We start from the raw sequence: 20,717 nt of genomic DNA, 5'->3' as shown, positions 1-20,717 counted from the left end.
TTATAGTATTAACTATATAACCAAAGGATTATATTATTATTGTTTTGTTATGCTTTTTAGGACAAGATATCATGGTAAAATAACCATGTTCATACACATGTTTTAACATGTTTTTGTAAGTGTATAAATAAATAAATAAATAAAAGGACCATGTTTTTTTTATTTGAATAAATAAAAACATGATATTACCATGCTACATGTACAACAAAAGGCATTACCGTGATATATGTCAAATCAATCAATCAATCAATCAATCAATCAATCAATCAAAATAAACAAATAAATCAAAAAACAAGGCATGGTATAATACCACCTCAAAAACAATAATACTAGGTAAAATGTGTTTCCTGTTTCTATAAGTGCATACATACATTGTAAGAGTATTACAAGCTATACGAATTACGAACAAAAAAAAGTGTAAATGTGTTCACATATATACACTATAGAATGATGTGGTCAAACATATCAATGAATTATGATTTATTAAGACAACAATCTTCGGACAAGGCCCTGTTAAAACAGCCATGTTTAAGTGTGATGGGGAAAAAAACAGACATACCATTTGTCAGACATATAATGTTCGGGAGGCTGCTGTCCTCTTGGTTATCCAGTGGCATAGCACATGCCTGTGGAGACAGTCTGTGAGGGTAGAAAAACATGCCGATTAGCTCTTACACAGACCGGCATTGAGCAATCTGAAGAGAGGAGGCTTAATGCCACAGTGGCTCATGGGAGACACAGCTGTTGAGCTGAGCAATGCTTCCCTGACAGGAAATTGGATGATATGGGCCCTAAGTCATCACCGAGGCCCTAATGCATTGCGCTGCAGTAGCAGATTGGCAGAGATCTTGTACTCTGAGGACGCAAACTGTCGATGATGTTTTATATGAATCAGATGTGATTAATAAGAGGCCATTATTGGGTAGTAGTCTCAGCTTTCTTGAGGCAATTCAAGCTGACCTAAACAATCAATAAGATAAAAAGTGAAATAATATGATTTGATGACTTGTGTTATCGTTCAGCATCACCCGATTCACCATTTCCCTAAGTGGAGGGAAACCTCTGAACCTTCCATTACCCACATTCACTGATCTTGGTTTAAATGCACAGTAGAGTGACACTTACAAAACTGACTGCAGGTCAGTGAATAAGATGATTTTAGGTTTTAGTATGCATGACATGTAGACATCTTGGCTAGTTAAATATCTATAGTTTGGCTATTTCCTGCTAACAAATTATTAGTGTGATAGATTATTAACCTGGCAATAACTATGCAGCAACTTCGGAGTATACCAACTTTAAAAGTGTATTTTCTCTATTAAAAGACTAAAAGACAAAATGAGGAAAGGGAATCAAAGAATTAAACAATTTTAAAGATTCTTGTGGTTTCATTAACGATTCTTTTGAATTTAAGGAAGTATTTGCAAAGTAGAAATGCTTGGATCATTTCAATAATAAATGTAAAACAACAAAGAACAAAACATGAGGTCAAATTAATTATTTTTTATAAAATACAACTATCAGAACTCATAATGCATACCGTATCTTTAACTACACATTATCATATGAACAACCAGTCAGTAACTACACTAATTAAAAAAAAATAAGTACAATATAAAACAGTAAGAGTTCTTGGCGTTGGGAAAGACAAAATCAATCAATTGCAGTTTAGGGAATGATTCTGCTCAAACAGATTCATAAGTTGTGATTCACTAAAAAGTAGCAGCTCATTAGAATCATTTGTTTGGTAAATCTTAGGGGTGTAACGATATTCGAACCGAACCGAAAAACCGCGATACACCACCAACGATACATACGAATCGCGAATCACGAATCACGCCCGCCCCGCCCCCATTGGACCTCATGTCTTATGTACACAACGAATACAGCGTTGTTGCCTAACCACCATTAACCACATTTAATCGCAATAAGCTCAGTGTTTTGTTACTTTCGATAATAAGCAAGGTGTAATCTTTCAGATTCTGTCTATTTGATCACGAAATTCAAACATGAAATGTCGTTTTGGCGCTCTTTGAAATTGCGTGACAGGCTCCTCATTTAAAGCGGCAGCGCGGAGCGCGAGTAAACGCGAGCATCTCCCTCAGTTACAGAATAAACATGGACACCTGAAGGTATGTTGAAAGATACAGTATACTTACTGAAAGGCATCATAACTCGTGTAATCGCTAAGTCAGTGTTTCAACAGCGGAAATACGTCAATAAAACACTTAGTTTTTCATATAGCTTTATTTACCTCAGACAAGTCATTCAGTGTCCACAGCTTGTTGGTTTGCTAAGGAAATGAACCCTTTCACTAAATAAATGCACTGTATTGATATATTATAGTTTACTTAACCTGTTAATGACATCTTGATTATTTAATGTATTTTTAAAATATCTGTCATGAAAATGACAGCAACTGTGTAAATGATTATATTTCAATAGTAAATTAGAGTAAAAACATATGTTAATGTAAAAACTGCCTTATGTACAGTTTACATGTTTTCATACAATTTGTTACTTGAGTGTTGATTATTATTATATCTAAAAATAAATAGCAACTGAATTTAGGCTAAAAGTCTGCTCTGTTGTTAAGCTTTAATGTTATAGTAATGTGAAAGTAAGGGCTCCTGTATAGTTTACAGCATTAGCAGATCATTTTTTTTATCCTTGCGAGACGTTTACTTGTAATTGAATTAATTTAAAGACAAGGACACAATTTGTTAATTAAAGCACTGTTTAAAAAAAAAAAAAAAAAAAAAAAAAAAGCAATTTTAGCTTTCTAAACCCCCCACCCCACCTAAATGAACCGAACCGAACCGAACCAAGACGTCAAAACCGTGGGACGTACCGAACCGTCAGTTTTGTGTATCGTTACACCCCTAGTAAATCTGATTCCTGAGCAGATTATTTTTATTGATTGACCTGTGTGTTTCACCACAGTTGTGTGAACACACACACCACACTGTGTGTTTGGTTCTTTTCACCAAGAATCGGCTCATAAGAGACATTAGCTCAATAATCAGACTTCACTGGTCACGCTGTATGTTTTTGATTCACTAAAAAATAAGGGCTCAGTAAGAAATGAGAAGTATTCAGCTGGTCATATGACTTCAACATGGCAGCCACCATGAGAGGAGACCACCATCTAGGCTAGTCATCTTATATAAAAGTACACCATTTAATACTCATAATATGTACATTCTAGTGCATAATAGTACATCATTTGTAAAAGTACTGTTTATTTCTTTGTGTAAACCTAAGTACCAAAACAGTCTGAAGATGAGGTGACTGCTACAACCTAACGTTTATATAAGTTGGTAACTAACCAATGACAGACTTGTTAGACAAAGCATGCTAAAGCTAACCCAAGTGAGTGCCTCTGCCAAGCCATATAATAAGACATACGTCCAATTAATTCACTGAATTTCACCCTAGTTACAAGAGAATGACTTGACCCCAATATAGTTACTTACTATTAACCAAACAAAACAAATAAAAGTGCCCCAAGCTAACCTATTACCAGATTTTGGAGGAGTGTTCCAAGAGGTCCTGTTGAGCATTTAGAAACCCCCCTCAACATTAGGTTGTACCCTGAAAAGCAGCACAGACAAAAGGTCTCAAATAGAGCTCAACCTCCACAGTTAGCGAACAGCAAACCGAATAATAGAGGCTCGTTAGGCCGACTGCTTTTAAATCTTCACTAGAATAGACATGCAGGTGGTGTTGATTTAACACCAATGACAGTTAAGGCCGACACAATGCAGAATCTCCTCTTCACAGACCAGTCATAGAAAAAGAGGGGGGAAGGAGGAAGCGAGAGAGAGAGAGAGAGAGAGAGAGAGAGAGAGAGAGAGAGAGAGAGAGAGAGAGAGAGAGAGAGAGAGAGAGAGAGAGAGAGAGAGAGAGAGAGAGAGAGCAAGGATTCCACACAAGAATGACAAGCACTTCACCCTGTATTAAAGGACAAAACTCTGAGCCGGCCCCTCCGAATCGTCCCTGGGCTGAAGGGAGTGTATTGTTTGGAAGCGTTCCCAGGGGCATAGATAGATGCTGGGACCGGCAGGGCAACGTCAGGCTTGTGAGGCATGCCTCACACAGCAGCACCAAGAGGAGACTGACCCCTCTGTCTCTCTGGGAGGGGTTGGCAGTGACCCCACATTTTTATGGCCCCTAACAGAATGTTACGCTGTCACGCCTCATTGGGCATGACAATGAACATGAAAAGTTGCCACTCTGGATGATTAAGAAAGCTATTTATCCATCTCGTGGGACAATGTGGCCATTCAGCACGTAGAAAGAGGACTGAAACATAATTCACAGCGTATGAGACGTCTTTTCAGATATCAAACCGATGTCGTTAGCCTCTCCGCTAAAGAAGATTTGTCTGTAAAATATGGTGAATGGGTGTTGCGAACAATCCCCGGCTGTATTTCGGATTTTTCCAAGAAGGCGTGAGAATTGAAAGAGAAATGAGGGAGAGTAAGAGGGTGAAACAGTAGCATGCTTATGACAGAGAGAGTGTTATTAATAGAGCTCTTGAACATAGGGGCATCGCAGCATACCCTGCATTCCAGACACTATTGTTGACCTTTCCATAGTCCTTCTTGCGTAGCCGGACTTTTCACTATCAGCATCTGTCCAACTTTGCAGTTTAAACTAGCCAAGAACTGCCCACCTAGACAGGGAAAGCGCATCTGATCTAAAATGACCAACCATATTGTTGGCATTTAGAAGGCTGACAGTTCAGCGTGGGAAAAACTTATTCAATTAAGTGCACAGTAGTGTCCATCCATGTTCACAGAGATCATTGCCCCTAGCAGCGAACCATTAGAATTTCTAAACAATTATGACATAACAAAGCCTTGTTTACTGAAATCACGTGACTTTGGTAGTTTGATATGCACTCCGAATCACTGGTTTGAAACAAATGATTCGCAAAGGAAAAAAAATGAATTTTTCAAAGTTTTACAAAGCATGTTTCGTGTTTGAGCTTACACAAGAACCAATAAGGTTCATTCTTGTGTTACGCAGCACGTTTGAGCTTCAGCAAGAACCAATGAGGTTCATTCTTGTTACGCAGCATGTTTGAGCTTCAGCAAGAACCAATGAGGTTCATTCTTGTGTTACACAGCACGTTTGAGCTTCAGCAAGAACCAATGAGGTTCATTCTTGTTACGCAGCATGTTTGAGCTTCAGCAAGAACCAATGAGGTTCATTCTTGTGTTACAAAGCACATTTGAGCTTCCGTTTATGTTCGCTGATCAATGTTTATATGTGAATAAAAGCCTAAATTCAATCTGTTCATACAAAGCGATCGAGTCTGAAATTGGACTAATTGGACTAAACTGCTCAATTAATATGGATTTGTTTTACAATTTTTTTATAAACTTTTTGACGCGTCAAAGTGGTAGTTGCGTTTCTGTCAATACAGGGACAGAAATCTCTCAGATTTCATAAAAAAATCTTCATGTGAGTTCCGAAGATGAACGAAAGTCTTGCGGGTTTAAAATGAGGGAAAATACATCATGACAGCCTTAAGGTTCTTTAAGTGGACCTTAAGTTTTTATCTTGCAACCCGTTTCACTAATGGTACCCTTAACCTTAGAACTTAGGGTTTTCTTAACTTAAGGGCTTTCATGCAACCGGGCCCAGGACTTCCCAGCAGTCTGTCTGCAAAGATCAGCCATAAAAAAAAATGTATTATCCATAGCAGCGTTACACTTAAACCCAGAGTTCTAACAGAGTGTCCCACTTCCTTCAAGCCGACGAACTTCCCATGACAGCTGGACCCTCAGCGCTATAAATATCCCCATCCTAAACCACCGATGTCACGGTTACAGATCGGGTGGAGACACAACCAAACTCAAACAGCCAAGTCTTCTGTTTCTCACCAGTCTCACTGTATCTGCCTGTGCCGTCACTGACATGCTGTGGTCTCTCCAAGTCTCTTTCACAAGCTCGCCTGTGCCCACAATTACACTTGGCACAGAAACCAATGCGGGCGCCTTCATTTGTGCCTCAATGTGCCAGTGTACTGACAGAAACTCCATGATACCCTACAAATGCCACATCACATCACAGACAGCAACTACAGTATGAGAACAGAACCACATGTGAGATGAATATGAACATACAATTCATATCATGAGTTGTATAGCATGATAAATGTGAAGTATGCTGAATTAGGAGGTGTGTCCCAAGTTGTAGAGTGGATTTTTAGAGTATGCACCCATGCATGCCATTTTGGGCAAATATTTCCAACAACCCCACTGTTCAAGATGCAATTTGATTCAATACTAGGTTATATAGAGTATTCTTCTGGCCTGAGTATGCAAATGGAGACACAAATGCTTAGCCAACACATTGCAAGTGTGTGTGGTACTGTACTAAAGGGGGCGATAGAGTTCAACTGACTGTGTCAAAGTAGCTCCCCAAACCAGTGCTATTTTAGTATTATTTATATACTATTATATTATTTAATCGTTTTTTTAATTATTATTATTATTATATATATATTTAGTTTCAGTTTTAGTAATTGTGTTATGTGCTTTTGTAATTTTGATATTCATTTTTAATATTTTTATTTAGATTTAATTTATTTCTATTTCAGTTTTAGAAATATTAATACTTCAACTTTTAATTGTTTTTATTTCAGTTCATTTTAACAAAAAATAAGTTTATGTTTTTCATCTAATACTTACCTTTATTTTAATTAACCCTAGAATGCATAAAGAGGGTCAAATTGTGATTTTTTTAAAAAATATTTTATTTGACATACCATGAACTCCTCAAAAAATTTGTTTCTGATCCCATCAATGTCTTTTTCATACTTCTTGGTCATAAGATGTGGGGAAAAAAAAACATTTTTGTATCACTACCCCATTTTCTATGGAATTTATTATGTTTTTTTTTAAATGATATATTATAAAAAAATATTGATATGCTTGGAACTCTATGGATTACTCAAAAATATGTTGTGAATTCAGCCACATGACCTGATATATCTGAATTCACAGTATCCAGTAGGCATAAAGCACCCCGATACTGTAGGTCACATAAAAATGCTAACCTAGTACATCTAGCTTGCGTTTATACTACACGCATGCATATTTATACTATACTTTTTAATGGTTGCAAAGTAATTTTTCCATCAAATGAAGTACCTACTTCTAGATTTTGAATGGATTTGTAGAGAAAGGCCACAGGAAAGGACATCTGAAGACCCAAAGGAAAAAGTGCAATCGCTGCCCAAAAGTTATGCACTGAAAGGTACAAAATGTGTGCGTGAAATGTTCCTGTCAACAAAGATTATTTTCACATTATCTCTGAGAAATGTGGGGACTACAGCATACTTTACAGTAGTTCTGAATTTGTTTGTGGATTACTTTCCTGATGCTAGATGTGCTTTTTGGAGCTTCAAAAACTATTCAAGGCCATTACAAAGCTGCAAGAGCCAGGGTATTTTTTAATATAACTCCGATTGGGTTTGGCTGAAAGAAGAAAGCCTATGGTGCGAAGATGTAAAACTGTCCTTCTCAAGTGATCAATAATGCAGAAGCACAACTGCTGATCTGAATCTTGGTTTATGTGGTGAAGTACTGAATGCCGGGCAGCATCACAATAGGAATTGACAGCAGCTGCCAAACAGACCACCAAAAACAACTGGATGCTGATCAAGAAAGGAAGGAAGCGGAATCAGTGATTGAGAGTGAGGAATAGAGGACATCTGCCAAGATTAATTACTGAAATTATATGTAATCATAATTAAACAGACTGCATTTCAGGATTTGGCAAGACATTACGGACTTGTGGATCAGATGTCAGTCAGAGTTCAAAACTGATAAATCAAATTTAATGAGGCACATGTTAAACATCTCTCTAACACAATGCAAGTCACTTTGTTTGAGGAGCATTTAAAGGCCCCCAGCAGCTTCTTAATATGACTGTGTCATGAATTTTTCATGGCTTTTCCCATCATAACGTTTTTCAGAAGGGCGATGTCCGTCCCCCTCTGAGAAGCTAGCCTTTGTCCTGCCTGACTGACCAGAAAAGAAATCCCACAGCTTCAGCTGAGCGGTAAAAAACAAAACCGGTATCAAACTGCGAGATGGGGGACGACCCGCACACCTGCGGGTGAGGGTTAACGGACACTTTTGGAGCCCTATCACATGTTCAGATGAAAAGAGGGTTCACGTGGCCACGTTTATCGGGGGAAGTCCTGAGACGGGCTTGGGGTTTGGGACGTTTTCAATTATTCAACACACTCTCAGCCTTTCTAGTGAACTCCAGATGCTGCTTTGATGAATCGTACAGTGATGGAACAAGGAAAGAGTGTCTGAGTGACCCCCGATGTGACAGGGACTTAATCAGGCGTCTTAGGCTGGTGCCAAGCTGAGGTCAGTGAAGGGTCATGAGAATCAAGTCACCATTTCCTAACATGCCTTCAAGTACATTTGAATATTAAAGTGATTGTTCCAGATCCAAAGATGGAATTTACTCATCATGTAGCCTACTCGCCCTTATGTCATATCAAATTAATTTGATATGAAAGTATCTTCATGCTCTTTTACAATAGCTTACCATAGCAGCTAATAGCTTTGTATAAAGTAGTGTGTCAAAAGTACCGACTTCTGTACCAAATGTAAAAAATGTGACTAAAAATGTGCATTTCCCTCTAGCATTTTGAGTGCGGTTGAAGAGATTCTTAGGGCCCTTTCACACCTCCCTTGTTTGGTCCGGATTTTCGGACTTTTCAGTTTGGTCCGAATCAAAATTACAGGTGTGCAACCTCCCCCGGACCACGGTCCGGACCAAACAGACGAAATTTGGTCCGACGAAAAGAGGTAGTCTCGGTCCGGATCAAACTGAGCAAAGGTTTGGTTCGTTTCTAGTGTGAAAGCATTTTCTGTATGGTTCGGACTTTCAGACCATTTACAGGAAGTTCCGGTGGTTCCCGCGTAGCGTAAACAACTGAAGAAGAATATTTATGTGCAGATCTGTTAGTCCTGCCCACCGCATTTCTTCCAGCTGATTCAAACGCACACACACACACACATTTGTCCTGCCGGCGACGATAAAATGTTCGCACAACGAGGACGTTCATTTGGCGAATTTGAACTAGCCTTGAGTATAGTTGTTGCTGCAGGGAGTAATGCCATAATAATAAAAGTATAGAGGCAACGATATGCGTCTGTTCATTCAGTCAAAGTTACCTGCCGACTTGACAAGACGCTGACGTCAGACGCACGTCCGTTTACAAACCAATCAATGTCCAGATGCAGCCCATATAGATGATGACTACAGGACGCAAGTACGTAATGTAAAGTTCTTTAGTGCGCTCGCATAATTGCAATGTGAAACCAAACCAAAACTAACCAAATGTATACAATGTATCAAAATATGACCTTTGGTTCGGACCTTGGTGCGGACTTTCAGGTGTGAAAACGCCCTTAAACACCTCTGATTGGTCATTGTGTTCACGCGCTCAACATATATGCCTGTGATTGGCTACAATGATCAACGCTTTTAAAAACATTTAAATAGATGTCTTCGGCGCTCTTCACAGAGCACTTACACGGATAGCTTGCTTTCAAACGCTTCTGTGTGTATCTGGGTAAGCGCTCGGTGAAGAAAACATGTTTTTTTTAAAGCGTTGATCATTGCAGCCAATCAGAGACATATATTTTGAGCACGTGAACACAATGGCCAATCAGAGTTGTTTAAGAATCCGCTTAACATTGCTAGAGGGAAATGCTGGTGTCATCACATTTTTACAAATTAAAGAACCGACTTGAAGTTGGTACTTTTGACAACACTAGTATAAAGAACATACTATAATTATTATGTGATTATGTAATAATACACTTAAATAATAATTCATATTTATTATTAAAAACAATAATTTAATAATGAAAAAAGTAAGATTTTAATAATTAATTTAATAATAATTAAATCATATTTTATGTCATTAAATAATATTTTGCGCAATAGTTACATTGTTACTCACTGGTAATCTTAAAAGTAACTACTTGTATAACATTTTCATAATAAATATTTCTGTATATTATGGCAATATGACTAAAATAATATTAACAACAACAACAACAATAATAATAATAATAATAATAATAATATTATTTATAATTACTACTATTATTATTAAACAAAACATTAAACAAAATAAGAAATAATACTATTGTAATATTTCTAAATAAAATTATTATTATGAAAATGATTATATAAAAGATCATTATAATAAATAAGTAAATCATTATAATTATTACACAACTACTCACTAACATCAAAAATATCTATTTGTAAAATAAATATTAGTTTAATAAATATTTCTTATTAATATATTTACTATAGCAATATGACTACAAAGTAATTATTATTATTATTAATAATAATACATATTATTGTTACTAAATTAAATATTAAACAAACTATTGTAATATTTCACTGTATACAATCACTATAATTATCTACTAACTGATAATCTTACAAAAAACAATTTGTATGATAAATATTTTTATTTTTGTTTATTATGGCAATGGTGCAGCATTCTTCAAAAAAACCAAACAAAAAAAAACATTTGCACTAAACTTGAATCTGAAACTAAACATGACTATGCCTTTAAACATTCAGTCTGGTTGCATGTTGACTCCTGTGTCTAGACAAGACAACGCTGCCCACTGTGAGTCAGGGGACATGTGCTGTGTCAGACAGAGGCAGAGACTGTACACATCAGGCTGCTGGAGGAACTGGGTTTAGCAGCACTATGATGAAACACTAGCCAATGAAAAAGCCAGCTTATAACATTCACACTGGCCTGAATTATGTCGGCTGGTCATACGAAATCACATTCCTGCTGGACAGCTTCATCAATGGTTTACTGATTATGGCAGCTGAACAGGAGCCAGAGGCCTCCGCATAATATTGGCCATCCATATATAGTTAAGGCCATTAAAATCAACATGGATAAACACTTCATAGGCAACCACTAATCATTGTGAAACCTTTCAGCCTCGTGTTTTACCCTCAACCGGTAATGTACAGCATGTAACAACCACAATAATAATACTAATAACAATAATAACAACATTTAGAAATTAACCTATTATTTTCCATTCAAAATCTTTTTATGCGTTCATCTGACTGAATTAATTTCCAGTTTATCCAGACAGATATAAAACTAAAGTTTGTCATTTCTGTTTGGGGTTATCATGACTAAGTTTTGAAGTAATTTTGAAACAATGATTACCAATACATATTAATTAATATGTTATTTCGACTTTTCAAAATAAAATAAAATTTAAAAAAATTAAAAAAAAAATTAAAAAAAAATTTAAACGCTAATTCAAATTAAGCATTACAACATTATAATGTATGGCAAAGGTAATCTATATGTAAATATTCAATATAGCCACATAACAATAAATAAAAAAAATCTCTAAAATCACCATATTGATAAGGTAGCAAAACATTGTGCATCCCTATTTATTACATTTCTTTATGAATTATTCCTGGTGTTTCTGAGACCCCACACACAAGTATATACTTAAAGCCACTGTTTACCCAAAAGTGAACGGAGTAAAAATTACTCTCCCTCAAAACATCTCAAATCTGTATGATTACGTATAATTCTTTAAACATAACTGTAGATTTCGTTCTTCTGTGAAATACTAAATGCCTACAGGTTTAGAACAACACAAGGTTGAGTAAATGTGTCAACAATGCAAACAAGTAATTGCCATTTTTCATGGAGGACTGAAGCAAGTTATCAAGTTTTTTTGTTTTATAATCAGATCTCACAGGATTCACAAGTCTTCATGAAGTTTCAACATGGTACCTCAAAATTAAAGTGTATTCTGCTTCCACTTGCGCCCAAAAATAATGATGAACTTTCCAGAAAACTTCCCCGTCAGCCATTGGCCAGAGAAACAACCGCTACAAACTCGCACCATTGGTTGAGCCAGTGTTACCCGTCGGGATGCTTGAAAAGTCTCAGCATTTGTTTAATGGCTTATAGTCTCTCTGCATTAAGTTCAGTGATGGAGTCATTAATCTCTCAGCTGTTGGCTTCATTGTGACATGAGTTCATGTACAGATGTGTGAGTGTGTGTCTGTCTCCATATGTAATCTGTATGACCATCTCCAAAACCAATTCATCTTGCTGACAAATGGAAAGCATGTTGAATGTAAACCTCTGTTTGCCGCTCAGATATGAAATGCGCTAGTGAACAGAGCAGAGTTAGCATGCTTATTCGTCTGTTTGCACACTAAATGAATATATTACTTCCCACCCACAACTCCAGCACAAAAGCCCCTCTCTCTCGTGCCTCTGAATGGGCCTGAGAAGGCTCTTTGTAGCTTGAGGTTGTCTTGACGACACCCCATGGTCCAGTGATGAGAGGAGTCAACACGGATACATGCTCCGGTCGGGGAGTCCATTAGCTCACATCAAAACAGGGCCCCCAAAACAACCTAATATTATTAGCTAAAGTTTACACCCAACTGAGGATGAATGCCAACTTCAGTGTCCAATCACACTGTAAACTAACTAAATGTGGTTACATTGTAAACTACAACTACAACTACATACATATATATATACTAGGGGTTGCATGACTACTGATTTCTGCTAGTCGATTTCTTATCAAAACAATACTCGAGTTACTCGACTACTCGTGGTTCATGCTACTGTAAATGAAAAGACATGAAATAGCTAGATCTTATCAATAAACATTTATTAATTCATAGCCTAATGCAACAATTACATAAGTCAACTCTCAAAACATTATAATTATGACATTTCATTTGTAAATTTTCATGTAACAGTCTAAAGTCAAATAAATAGCCGTTCTTGCCTTTCATTTCAGACGTCTGCTTCTAGGGGCCGTTCACATATCGCGTCTTTTTCGCGCTCAAGTTCATTATTTCAAATGTAGGCGCGCGGCGAGCGCGCTCATAATGGAAGCAACGTGGTGCGCTAGTTTTTCCAGGCGCGCCGATGCCGCGGCGAGATAAAAACATCTCAACTTTTCAGAATGCCTCAAGGTCGTGTGACAAAAACCAATCAGCTTCGGCCTTTCCGTAACATCATCGAAAGCTCGGCCGAACAGCTGATCGTAGCTGTACAGGGCGGGTTTTCCCTTCTCATCTCCAGAAATATATATAGTAGTAAAGCTAATGCAAGGGCTAGAAATCATTAATCCTTTGCTGATACTTCTTCGTCTTCATCATGGAGAGCGCAGTTCATGGTTGCATAGCAACGACAGACGCCACGGGAGCGCAAAGCGCTTGTAGGAGACAGCGGCACGGCCGCGCTTTCCACACGTTTTTAGACGCAATATGTGAACGGCCTATCGCAGAGTTGGCCAATTACAATATTTTTGTCATCCTTGATGAAATACTTCCACACATCTGACGTGTGGTGTCTGTTGGTGACGTTCGCCATTTTTAATTCATTTATGGTTAATGGACGCTCGAGTAGTCGATTGTTTCCGACAGCGTCGACTAGTGGTTGAAGTAGTCGATCTATCGACTACTCGACTAGTCTATGCAAGCCCTAATATATACATACATATACATACATATATACATATATAAATATATATACACACACACAAATATATACATATACATATATGGCTTTTAGTATGAATATGTTAGCCTTACTGTTATCTATAAGCTATGTGCTCCAAAACATTGACAAAATTCGTATTTAGAAGATATACACATTCAAAACTTAGTCTCTCACTTCCGCCAATATGAATCAATGGTTTTGATGACATCACTCTACACTTCAGCTTCTCATCAGATTTTCTGTCCAATCAAATGCCTTCTACAATCGGAAGCCCCACCCCCTACACTATAAATAGACAAGAGAAGTCACATCAAGGATAGCCACACTGAACACAGTGATAAGTGAGCATGATTTAGACACTGTGGTGGTGGAGATTGCAGGTGATGCCGGCAGTAAAGTCAACAGGCACTGTGAGGAGCTAATGGATGTTAATTCATTCCCAGGTGCCTGAGGCTGCGTTATTTTCAGAGAGGATTGCTGATAACAAGGACTTATGAAATACACAAGAGTCTTGAACCCCAACTGCGACAGTAATGGAGAACTCAACAGTTTAACTATATGGACACTGTGAGACAAATGTGCAAGCCTAATTTTTCAGCGTTTGGAAATAAGAAATTCTGATTTACGGATTAGCCCCTTTCGCACCGGGTGGTTCTCGGGACTAGCCACCAGAGTGGTTTCCCCCAAAACTAATGTTCCCCTAGGGCCATTTTCCTCGTTGCATTCGCACCGGCAGTAGGAATTCTGAAGTGACGTAAGCCGCGCACGCCATAGCCTGAGCACACAGCATTCCCATTCTTCATCTGCATTAGTTTTTGATCTGTTTAACCGTCCTGTCTAATGCGTTATTAGACTTTCACACAAAGTAGACAGTATATGAAAATGTATTAGCATATTCCGTGTAGTTGATGCCCAATGTTGCTAGCTGAGCAGAAATGCATACGTTTCTCTTGGTCCCCTCAAAGTTGTATTGGATTTTCTCCTTAGCGTAAAGGTTGAGAGGTCCATCTATCACTTTTTTCCATGTTTGTACAGTTAGTTCCAGGAAGTAAATATATAGGCTATAATCTGTGTAGACGGCTTTTGTAAAAATGACATGTGCCGTGTTTCGCATGGGTTCGGCCAATCAACGCACACTCATGTCACTGGTAGATCCTAATGTGATGGGTTAGACTCTTCTCTGAAGTAGGAGCTTATTTAGTTCCCCCAAAAGGCATTCCTATAACTAAAATCATTACTGCGGTCCGAACACGCCAAAAAGCAGGTACTTACGCCAATAGTTCTCCGGTTCCTCCGGTGCGAAAGCCCCTAATGTGAATTGCCAATAATAAAAATGCAAATAACATATCACAATTTTTCTTTACACTCTGTGGTGTATTTGGAAAAAGTAGTTTTTTTTTTTTATTCTGTTATGATTTACTCTCCCTCATGTCTACCAAACCTGGCTTACTTTCTTCTGCTGAACACAAAAGAAGGTATTTTGAAAATAAATTCAACTCTTTTTGTCCACATAGTTAAAGTCAATGGGGTTCAATAGGTTTGGAACAACATGAAGTTGAGTCAATGATTTTCATTTTTAGGTGAACTATCTCTTTAAGGTTTAAGTTAAAACATCACTATATAATAAAGACTTAAAAGTTACAATGTGTGGGGAAATAGTGTTTATAACTTAATACAAACAAATAGTGTTTGTAACTAACTTATAATATTCTTTCAAGTTAGAATACTAAAAATACTTTCCACACCATTAATCAAACTTCCAAAACATACTGTGTAATCAAGCTAATTTTACTACCAAGATTTTATAGACCAAAAATGCAATACACATTCCAGTCCACTACCATAGATCCGGTTGCAATGTCCTTCTTGGTTATAATAGGTCAATGCACAATGGCAAGTTCAATTGCATATATATAAAAAAAAAAAACGTACAGTACGTACCAAACATACTATTTTGTTCACATTTAGCCTATGTTTAGATTCTGTTTGATTGGCTTGCTTTGATAACACATTCAAAAGTGGGAATTAAAATTAAAATGGTCACACTTTACAATAAGGTTCCATCTGTTAACATAAGTTAGCCTAACTTTATCAATTAACATGAAATGACAATGAAAATGACTTATTTACCTCAGTTACTGTCAATTTCAGCATTCACTAATATATTATTAAAATCAAAAGTTGGATCTGTCAATATTATTTAATAGACCAAATGCATTATCAGTCAACCTTTAAACCCACTCCATATTTATTGAGCAGCGTAAAGATCTTTTTGGCTGAATTACAGCAGCAGGTCTGGTGTGACTGCCCTGTTCTCACCAGTGTGGACAATAGTTTCTCACCCATTTGTCCAGTGTGTAGTTTGATCCAGTGCCAGAGAACCCATGCTGAAGTAATCATAAAGAAGCTTCAGTCTTCCATGCAGCTCACCACAACCAGCCTTTGGTTCAAATACCCTTTATCCTATTTTTGCCAATACAATCTAGCTATAAATTTACACTAAACACTGTAACATTAAAAACAGTTTTGCCAATAAAAATCAATACTAACCCCCAAAACAGCCTAGGGGCTGCACCAGCATACATCCTAAATGAATTAAGATCAAATCAACTCAAATCGACTCCAGAGTAACGGCTGGGAAGTCAATTTGAAGTCAGTTGTTAAGCAAGGAGCCAAACAAAACAACCAGACACCGGCGCTCACTGTGAAAATAACAATCTATTTTTTTCCTGATTGATTTTTGAGTGGGCAAAACCTGGGGGAAAATAAGCGTACATTGCCAACACAGCCATGCAGCTGTTATCGCATATGGATCATTTTAAACAAGGGAATTACTGAGAGCTGATGACATATGAATCCCAATCAATACTAGTTATTAGTTCAGATACGACACTTGCGCACTCCGCATGAGTTCATCGTTTTTAATATTAATGAGCGAGTGAGTAGGCGTCGTTGATGAATCACTCTAAATACAGGACGACCGGCGGTCTAGGACAAGGTCGGAGTAGAGGGACGGCGAATTTTGGACCTGCATCACAATCAGCAGAATCTGCGTCAACAAAGAGGTCCACCCACAAATAAGCTTTTCAAGCTTAGGATGGAGGGAGCTTTCATGACCCTCTGTTCCAGTTTTGGAAGGGGGACAGCTTCATTTGAAAGACAATGGACTACCCCCGGACACACACATTGTCCTTGCTGGCAGATTGCAAATGAGAAGATTCTAAGCCATAGCGTTTGGAGTGGGAGGTCTACAGTTGTCAAGCACTTTATAAAATCCCTTCTCTTTGGTTTCATTCACTCACTTGGATGGAAACACACAAATAAGCATGCGCGCAATCCCACGCCACACAATTAGACAATTGCGAGTGATCAATCTCCAGCCCTCTCAGTCATCGCAGACAGGAAATCGTTGCCGATCGATGTTCACTTGCCAAGTTGAAAAGCCCCGGTGTCACAGACTGTGGGCATGAACGTGGGTCGGCAAGAAGATCGACCCCTGTGGGTGGGTGGAGCTCTGCAGGTGGTAGAAAATAAGACATCTGTCTGTTTGTTTCCTCAGTGTGAGGGATGACATGGTGAGAAATGGGCAGAAAGCGAGGATGTGAAGAGGTGACGAGTTCCGCCTGGGCTGAAAGGAGAGGGAGACTGGAGCTGAGGAACAAGAGGTGGTCTCTGAAAAGCACAGCAGATGCCTCCTCTCTCAGCGAGAACTCTCCACAGCACTGTCCAGCAGGACGCTCGCATCTGCCCTCAAATCCAGGACAAAGGACACACGTTTGGGCATCTGCATCTGGCTGTCATTCAAGAAAATCGTAAATTTATCAGCCCACGCGCGCTAGTTACCCTTTAACCTCACTCTTAGACCCGTTTCACATCACACAAATGAGCAGAATGAAAGAGGACGGCAGTGTATCAGCAGCTCTGATTTCTGGGCTACTACATTAAATAATTCCTTTAATAGCATAGTTGGCCATATGATAATTAGTACATACTTGAACATCATTACATTTATTTTACATCCAAAAGGTAATTACCTCTTTCCCCACCATTGACGGAAATTTGCGACATATGTGAGAAAATGTTTCCCACGCCATTGACGGAAATTTCCGGCTTTCAGTGTTTTCACTGTTATACGGTAGGGGGCGCTGTGACACGTTCAGCAGGAGCGATGTCATATGTAAGCAGATGCTTATGTAAAATAATGCCATCACCAACATTAAATAAATCAAAACTGCCTATGTTACTGAATGAAATGTCGACCCAGGCCGAGGTATAGGACTGTGCAAGACTTTGGGGTGTTGATGGACTCCGTCTGTGTTTTGATCATTGTTCTGAATGCGATCTGGATTTAGTCTTTGCCAAAAACGTGATTTTCTCAGCTTTTTGCTCAAAATGCTTTTTTATGAAACTTACCCACATTCAAGTGTTTATAAAAAAATGCATCAAGCTAGAATAAAACTGGGTTTTTGGTTCAAAAGCAGAGGCTCTGTTCTTTTTTATATTTTGAATGTTCAGATATAAAAAATAAAAAAATAAAAACCTGGGGGCCATGAAAATTTAAATGCTGGCAACCTTTTTTAAAACTGCTGGCGGGGAAGGAGTTAATCTACACCGATCATAACTTACTGATTCACTGAAAGTGTTTTTTTGTGTGATTTTCTGATAGCAATGAGGCACAAGTTTCTACACGTTTGTGTTCAGAACGACTTCAAAGTCTGGTAGTGTGAAATCCACAGTCATTTAAAGTATGATGCCCAGTTTTTCCTCTGTAACCATTTTCAAAGAATAACTGCTCAGATTTTAAAAGTCAGACAGTGTATTCCAGACTTTGTCAAAATAACCCACCATAAGTCTCTATGACATTTAGTGTCTGTTTTATTGTCCGCAAGATGACGAATCTGATTGCTTTGAAAAGTAATTGCACACCTCCATGGGTCTGTTTAAATCTCTAACCCCAAGTATGATCAATAATATAGCAATGAGAATGATATCATAAGCACATATTCCAAAGCGTTCTCTGCATGGTACCCAATAAACCATTCAGCTCATTCCAAAACAAAAAAAGTTACAAAAGCACCTTTCAAAAGGCACTAATATGTACAATTTTGGTACTAAAATGTACCTCTAAAAGGTACTAATATGCACCCTTAAGGGGTAAATAAGGTACAAAGGTGTACCTTTTGAAAGGGTACCTCCCCAGTGATATATTTTAAACCTTATTTTCCAGAGAGTGTATGATAGCATATGTGGAACTTCTGTGGCATTAGTATCTGATACCATCATTCTACCATGGGATCAAGGCCACATTATGGTTTTTCTAAGAAAGAACTATGCAAAGATGGTCAAACTGAAACAAACCACAGCTGCTGATAAAATTCTGAATGGACACTCACCCAGCCTAATTTGAAAAAGCAACATTGGTGTTTTCATGTGAATTACTAAGAGAGCTTGTGACATGAATAACCAGACAGCAGCATGTGGCTTCCTCAATCTACAGGGAGCAAAGCGAAGCTAGACAGTGCGCGGCTTCCAGCAACATGGCTAATGGCTTAAGGAACCCTGCCGTTAGCTTAATTGAAGCAATCTTTCCAAAATCAGGGATGGAAAGAGATAGAGCGTGACAGAGGGTGGGAGGACGAGGCTGTAAATCCTCAGCTGGCATGAGTGGCCTCTTGAGATTAGGTGAGAAGAGAAGCAGAGAGGTTTGGAAGGATGAGAAGTGTGCAGAGAAGAGAAGCAGTGGGATTTTCCCCTGTGGTCACTGCAAGTCAGTTAACAGGCCAGACACCTGGGAACCACATAAATGATTAATATGAGCGGAGTCACTCGCAGGACAAGCTCTGCTAGGCCACAGACACAGGGATGCTCTGTTCTCCCCGGAATCAATCGCGAGAGCCCGATCCAGACAGCCTGATAAAGAACGCCATCGCAGTGCAGATTCTCCGCTTATCTATCGGAGCTTTGATTAAGACTGACACTGAATTAACAGACCATTATTCAATGCTCTACTCCATAGAAGACTTTCTTGGCATTGACCTTGAACAATGTCTTCGAGCCAAGTGCTTTAAAAAAAAAAATCTGACAATTAACAGTCAACAAGGAAAAATATAACTTAAATGAAATGTATAACACAAATATAAAGACCTGAACAGACAGTAGTCTAAACAGCCAACGGTACAATGGAGGGAGAAGTTTAATATTCCGTGCACAGCGCCCTGTGAGGTCGGAGACAGAGAACGGACGCTCCCACACTCGCTTCAGCCGCCGGTCATCCCACGATCCCCCTCCTTCCCTCCCATCCCCGACTGAGACCGCAGTGAAAGACAGAGAGGAAGTGGAGTTTTGGATGTGCTCTGCATGGAAACGACCGGATGCCTAAACGAGGGAGGCGGCCTGTCAGGTTTCTAATTCCTCACTCCTCCTCAGTCGAACCGACATGAGCCATTTGGTTTAGCCTTTAAGTTGAACGCTCCAAAGAACATTAACCTGAATGACTCTGTTCTGCAAACACAGCACTGCGGGAATGTAGGCCTACATGTAAGGAGGAAGGAAGGAAGGAAAGAAGAAAGAAAGATCAAACAAAATAGGAAAAGAAAAAGGAAAAAAGGAAAGAAAAGGATAATGTGAAGAAAGAAAGAAAGAAAGAAAGAAAGAAAGAAAGAAAGAAAGAAAGAAAGAAAGAAAGAAAGAAAGAAAGAAAGAAAGAAAGAAAGAAAGAAAGAAAAGAAAGTACAGATAGAAAGGAAATAATTTAAGCAAATTAAAATAATGGCCACAAAAAATTAAAAGTAGGAAATGAGAAAGTGAGAAAGGAAACAAAGGATGAAAGGATGGAAAAGGAAAGATTAAAGGAAGGAAGGAAGGAAGGAAGGAAGGAAGGAAGGAAGGAAGGAAGGAAGGAAGGAAGGAAGGAAGGAAATGTGATCAAACAAAAAATAAGTAAAAGAAATAAATGAAAAAAGGAAAGAAAAGAAATGAAATGAATGGAAAGAAAGGAAGGAAGGAAAGGACAAAAAGAGGAAAGGAACAAAAGGATGAAATGAGGAAAGGATAATGGGAGGAAAGAAAGAAACATGGAAAGAAGGAAATACAAATAAAAGAAGGAAGGAAGGAAGGATGGGAGGAA

At 38.3% G+C, this 20,717-nt stretch overlaps 1 protein-coding gene across 2 annotated transcripts in view; it reads right to left on the bottom strand.

Moving 5' to 3' along the window:
* The window catches only part of plxnb1a (plexin b1a), a 77,321-nt gene that overhangs the window by 34,525 nt on the left and 22,079 nt on the right, over window positions 1-20,717 (bottom strand). For both annotated transcript variants that reach the window (XM_079849447.1, XM_079849448.1), the window contains exon 2: window positions 560-639. In XM_079849447.1, the coding sequence (XP_079705573.1) occupies window positions 560-573 (14 nt within the window). In that variant the 5' untranslated portion in view covers window positions 574-639. The remainder of the gene's footprint in view (window positions 1-559; window positions 640-20,717) is intronic.

The sequence above is a fragment of the Squalius cephalus genome, assembly GCF_949319135.1.
Source record: "Squalius cephalus genome assembly, chromosome: 18".
In the NCBI taxonomy this organism is placed as follows: Eukaryota; Metazoa; Chordata; class Actinopteri; order Cypriniformes; family Leuciscidae; genus Squalius; species Squalius cephalus.
This window is presented reverse-complemented; position numbering and strand designations above follow the sequence as displayed.